The sequence below is a fragment of the Cucurbita maxima genome, unplaced genomic scaffold, assembly GCF_002738345.1.
Source record: "Cucurbita maxima cultivar Rimu unplaced genomic scaffold, Cmax_1.0 Cma_Scf00002, whole genome shotgun sequence".
NCBI lineage: Eukaryota > Viridiplantae > Streptophyta > Magnoliopsida > Cucurbitales > Cucurbitaceae > Cucurbita > Cucurbita maxima.
Genome location: NW_019272018.1, coordinates 2,558,343 through 2,564,296, shown reverse-complemented (window position 1 = coordinate 2,564,296; position 5,954 = coordinate 2,558,343). Strand labels below are relative to the sequence as shown.

The following is a 5,954-nucleotide window of genomic DNA, read 5'->3' as shown; positions in this document are numbered from 1 at the left end:
ATGTCGATTTATTTCTTAAGTTAATGTCAAAGCTCGGGAAATAAAAAAAAATGGATCGAACTGTCAACACGACCACAAAAATTTATCATTAACATTTTAATTTTTTTTTTTTTAGGAAACAAATTATTAATTTTGGGAAATTGAACAAAATCTTAAAAACTATTTTTGTCGTCCATTTGTGACCTGAAGAAAGAGAGAAGACGAGTGTCGTGGACGTGACACGCGCTATAAAAAAGCGCGTGGGGAAATATGAAAGCATAGTTGTCCCGACCCCATCGGATTTTGAAGCAAAAAAAACACCTTGGAAGAAGGAGGTGAAATTTTCGGTTTAAGAAAACAAAGAAACTCCAATCCGTCTTCGGTAATTCCGGTGACCAAAGTCCTCCATTTCCACCCTTCCGTCTTCATTCCGCCGCCGCCGTTCCTCCTTCCCACGGTGTTTCCTAACATTGTTACGATTTTCATTCTGTCCTGAAATCAAAGCTATTCGTCCATGGAAGACGTGTTGTTGTTGTTGTTGTTACGTTCATTGTTGCAATACCGGTAATTTTTTTTTGACTGAATTTGGGCTTTGTTGGGAGAGAGAAAACTTTGTATTCCTTTCTCTTTCTCTCTTTTGCTTTTGTATTGTACGTATGTTTTTGAGGGGGTCTTGGAGATTGTCATCGGAGTTTTGATTCTTCTTTTTTGCTTCTGAGCTTTATCGCGTGAAGCGAATTACGAGTTAAGAGGTAAGGAGGTTGTGGGGATTGTGTTTTCATTGCAGCGATTTATTGGGAGATTGATTGAAACAGAGGACTTTCGAGCTCTAGGGTTCCGGCGATGGGATTTGGTTGGAAATTTGAATGTTGATGGAGATTCGTGTTTGTTGTGAATTCTCGTTTGGATCTCTTTGGTAGGGGTTGAATCAGAGGGTTGATGGGAATGGAAGTTGATTCGTCTATGTTGTCCGAGGTTGATCACGATCTGGCGCAAGAACAGGGCACGGCGTCGCCACCTGCGGAAATGGAGGGGGACCAGGTTGGGGAGCAGCCTCCTGGGGGAAATGGATCTTCAACTCAGTCGACGGCGACGTCCCAACAGCAGGCGTCATCTACGCCGCAGGTTCAGCAAATCCCAGTTGTGGGGCCGAGACATGCGCCAACATACTCGGTGGTGAATGCTTTAATGGACAAGAAGGAAGATGGCCCGGGGCCGCGCTGCGGCCACACGTTGACTGCGGTGTCGTCTGTTGGTGAGGAGGGGACTCCGGGATACTTAGGGCCGAGGCTTATCTTGTTTGGCGGTGCCACTGCTCTCGAGGGCAATTCTGCAGCTACAGGGACACCTACGTCCGCTGGAAATGCTGGCATCCGTATGTTTCTCTTTTCTTTTACTTTTTGGTTGTTCCTTTCCCTTTCTCGGTTGCAAACTGAAGTTTGTTGCTTTTTTGGTTGCTTCTTGGTGGTAATACCATCTGAAAGCTGTTTGCACGCAGCCTTTTGGGTTTCTGTTCAATTTGGATTTTTATATAATGTTCTTGTGCGTGCTATTTGATCGAATTACTTCCTGCTCTTTGCATGTTCCAATATTGAACTAAAGGTTAATCAATTTTCCAGTTCTATAGAACGTGCTGATTACTCAGTGTTATCAACTGACGTTGGGCTATGTAGCAGATGATGTCTTCAATCTGAAGATCCCATCTCCACACCCCCCACACGCTCTTCCTCTCTCTCACACACACAAAAAGAAAAAAAAGAAAAGAAAAAAGATGTATGTTCTTGGAATTGCTCTTAATCAATCAGTTTGGGTTATGAATCCCTTTTGGCATTGATAAAAATCATCACAAATTTTGCAGATATTCTTAAATAATTGATTACGATATTCAGGTCTCTACCTTCTGTCTTTGAGTATAATATTTGAGGTTTTTACCCTACGTGTCAATCCACAAGCTGGACTCCCTCTCTGAAATATAAATGTTTTAAGTTGCTTACTCTTGTACTTTTGTTCTAGTCTGCAGATAATTGTGCTTATGTTGAGTGCTGATGACATGAAATTCGACTTGTAGAAAGAGTTATTTGATTTGATTTTTATTTTTCTGAACATAGGGATCATCAATAATTGATACCTTAATTTTATCTGTAAATTTACTCCTAGTATTTCAATGTTTTTCTCTTTTATTTTATTTTACTTTAATGCTTGACAATTTTGTCTCACTAATTGAGCAGGATTAGCTGGTGCAACTGCTGATGTGCATTGTTATGATGTTTTAACAAATAAATGGACCAGGTAAGCCTCTGGGAATGATTTTTTCTAATCAGCTCGTTTTCCTTTACTTCTCATTGAATTACTACAGTCCATGGATTATTTTTTTAGGGTTACTCCACTTGGAGAACCACCCACCCCAAGGGCCGCACATGTGGCAACTGCTGTGGGAACAATGGTAGTTATTCAGGTATCTTGATGTTAATAATCCTATTAAGTTCTCATATACACAGAATCACGTTTTAGTTTCTATGATCAATGTTATAATTTATTTAGGCCCCTTTATTTCAATATAGGGTGGAATTGGTCCCGCTGGTTTATCTTCTGAGGATCTTCATGTTCTTGATCTCACTCAGCAACGTCCAAGATGGCATAGGTTAGAATTTTGAAGATGTTCTTGCTTGTTTGAATTTTACGTTTTGTCTCAATAATAGATGGATTCCAAATCCTGTAGGGTTGTTGTGCATGGTCATGGCCCAGGGGCACGTTATGGACATGTAATGGCTTTGGTGGGACAAAGATACCTCATGGTAGTTGGCGGCAATGATGGCAAGTTACTTTGTCTTATTTTAAATGAATATAGTAGTACATTTATAGTTTCTTTTTTGTTTCTTGGATAAGAAGTTTTTAATTGATGGTATGAAATTACAAAACAGGGGCAAAGCCCCCATCCAAAGGAGTTACATAAAACTTCTCCAATTGGAAAAGAGAGAGTTATAGCTATAGTGATGAAAGAGTGGAGATCATTTACACCATGAAACAACCAAGATAACGACAGCATGAAAAAAGAACTGTGAAATGAAAGCTCCTTATCTTGAAAGCTTCCTTTCTTGCCAAACACTCCAACCAAAGGCTCTTATGAAGTTCATCCAAATAAGCTTTTCTCCCTTTTGAAGGAGGAACCTCCAAGAGAGAGTTAGGAGGAAGGCTGGGTCATTATGTAGAGCAATGAACTATCCAAAAGTTTTCAGAATAATATCCTAAGAAGCATCACAATATCACATAACAGAAGCATATGGCCTCACGGATCCAAGCTATTCCTGCAAGGAGAGCACAATTGGATAGAGATAGACATATACGGTATTCTCCTTTGTAGTTTATCGTGAGTATTAATAGCTTTGTGGCTATTGCATTTATAGTTTCTTGAGAAGCATATTGCTTTTTTTGAGAAGCCATGTAAGCGTTCGAGTCAAGATGCCATATGGCATATTGCATTTGTTACTAGGTTTATTATTTTATTTTATTTTAAAAGAAACCAACAGGATATGTATTCAGAAAGGAAGAAAGGAAAGACAATCTATGGGCTGGGAAAGAGAGAACCCCCAACAGAAGAGTACAAAGAGCTTTCCACTCAATAAAAGTGAGAGAAAGGTACTTACAAAAGAATTTGCTAAAGCTATGACACCCCCATGGAACATTTAGCTGTACATCATCCCTACTAAACTCCGAAGGAGTAGACTTATCTTCAAAAACCTTCTATTCTGTTCCAACCACAAGCTTGAAAAAAGCGCTCTTGAGGAGAACTTCCCAGAGATTCAAACAACCACCCATCCACCTGATTTGGGAGACAGATTTGCACAAGATTCAATAATCTTTTCCAGCAATGTCAGCAAGGGGGCATGTATTACTAGGTTATAATCTGACTTCTTCACGATGTGAATTGTGAAGGCTGGGACAGAGAGTTTCCATATTTTTGCTTGGTTGCTTAATGCTTTTAGTTTGTGGAGGCGCATATTTGACATGCTTTGCTTGGGCAATGGGGTTATGAGAACCTTGTGAGTAGGCTGTTGAGATCGTGTACCAACAAGAGTTGTGGTGTGTGATATTTCCGTATTGTTTAAGTATCAACGAGCTTCAATTTAGAAGGATTTTTGGGTTTATGTATCAACGAGCTTCAATTTAGAAGGGATACCAAGTGCAATAATGTTCGACCCTTATATAGGATGCCAAGATAAAATGTTTAGAAGGTTTCTTTCTCTTTTTCTTTTTAACAAACAAGAAAATTATCAAAATTTTCTCAGTTCATTCGTTCATTCTTGTTGCTACCATAAAGTCTTAACACATTTTATCACAGTGCCCAATATTTCATAATTTACTTTTAATATTTTGAAAATATATCCAGTGAACTACAATTTGAAACTGTTCAAATGGGCTGCATCGTTCCGGATGGAATACAAGCAACAGAAACCCTATCATGGGCATTCGAAAAGCTACTGAATAAATGTAAAGAGACTTCCTCTAGGAATGTTGCAAGAAAGCATCCTAACAAGGATTTCTTTAGGAATAGTTTAGGAAAGCACCTCAATGAGTCAACAAGAATTGAATAACCTTTGGCATTTTTTTCAGTGTTGTGGGGTAGTAATTACTAAACTCTTAAAAAGAAAACATACCAACAAGCTGCATAATGTTTGATTTGTTGGATCTTTCCTCTCAATTTATCTGTTTTCCTTAAAAATGTGTTGACTCCTTTCTGAGCAAATAAGGAAGACCCCCCAGCTTCCGTATACAAAATACAATAACTCGGTGTGATTACCAAGTATCGTCATCTTCTTTGAATTCTTTTAGTTTTAGACCTTTCATAAGAACTAGTCATTCAAAATATTCACTTTTATCGGATGTCTTCCACATTGCAAATACATATTTACTTAGGTATGGGTGGAGAATCAACAAATTCTTCAAGAAGGGATTTTTATGGAAACTATTCCAGCAGCATCTTTTGTGACCAGCACCTTTTTATCTTCCTCTGTAGTAATAAGAATTTCCTCAAATCTATTGTAAAAGCTTAGAAAGTTCACTTATTTCCCCATGTTTGAGATTTCTTCTTATGAATTATGAAGACTTTGAATGATTTAGAATCTTTCTCTAAGCTTACAAAATCAACAAATCTTTCTTCCGAGAACTTAAAAAGTATTTGTAAAGGTCTCAAGGTCAATTTTCCACCCATATATCTATCACTCCAAAAGGATGTATTCTTGCCATTGCCTGTCCTAAACGAAGAGAATCTGTTGAAGGAACCTTTAAACTTTCTAATGGTCCAATAAAGGTTTCTTCAACGATCTGCTTTCTTTCTTTTTGTAAACCGTCCAAAGTTCTTCTTCTCATATATGTCATAGCCACCATTAATGCCATAATTCATTTGGTTCATTTAGGAACCTCTATAACCATTAGTTATTGTTGCAAGTCTAAATTAACTCTCTCTTTTTTTTAAAAATATTTTCAAAGAATTACATGTCCCTTTCTTTGAGAGAAAGGCTGACTGAATCTAAGGTGATAGATAATCTAAATTATTTATCTAGATATTAGGTAATCTAAACAAATCCCTATATAATAGGTAATAAGATAAGATAAATCTAAATAAGTCTTTAGTTAGTAGGTAACAATAAATCTAAATAATTATCCTTAGTAGGTACTTAATAGGGGGTCAACTACAATACTACTTCCCTTGTTTAGTATGGAATTACACAAATCCGCTTCAACAGTTATTATTTTATTTTAGATGGATTATGTATAATTATTTCATTGCATTACTCAGGAAAACGGCCACTGACTGATGTATGGGCGCTGGACACAGCAGCCAAGCCTTATGAATGGCGCAAGTTAGAACCTGAAGGCGAGGGTCCACCTCCTTGCATGTAAGCTTTCCCCTTATCTTTGTTTCTCTCCCTCACTCTCTAAGGAAAAAAAAAAAAAAAAAAAAAAAATTTCATTGA

At 37.7% G+C, this 5,954-nt stretch overlaps 1 protein-coding gene across 1 annotated transcript in view; it reads left to right on the top strand.

Annotated features, from left to right (window-relative positions):
- Positions 1 to 295: 295 nt before the first annotated feature.
- LOC111497295 (serine/threonine-protein phosphatase BSL3-like) overlaps positions 296 to 5,954 on the top strand; it is a 19,881-nt gene continuing 14,222 nt past the window's right edge. Inside the window, exons 1-6 of the mRNA XM_023148062.1 lie at positions 296 to 1,354; positions 2,208 to 2,268; positions 2,356 to 2,434; positions 2,541 to 2,620; positions 2,699 to 2,793; positions 5,777 to 5,876. Coding sequence (XP_023003830.1) covers positions 919 to 1,354; positions 2,208 to 2,268; positions 2,356 to 2,434; positions 2,541 to 2,620; positions 2,699 to 2,793; positions 5,777 to 5,876 — 851 coding nt within the window. The 5' untranslated portion in view covers positions 296 to 918. The remainder of the gene's footprint in view (positions 1,355 to 2,207; positions 2,269 to 2,355; positions 2,435 to 2,540; positions 2,621 to 2,698; positions 2,794 to 5,776; positions 5,877 to 5,954) is intronic.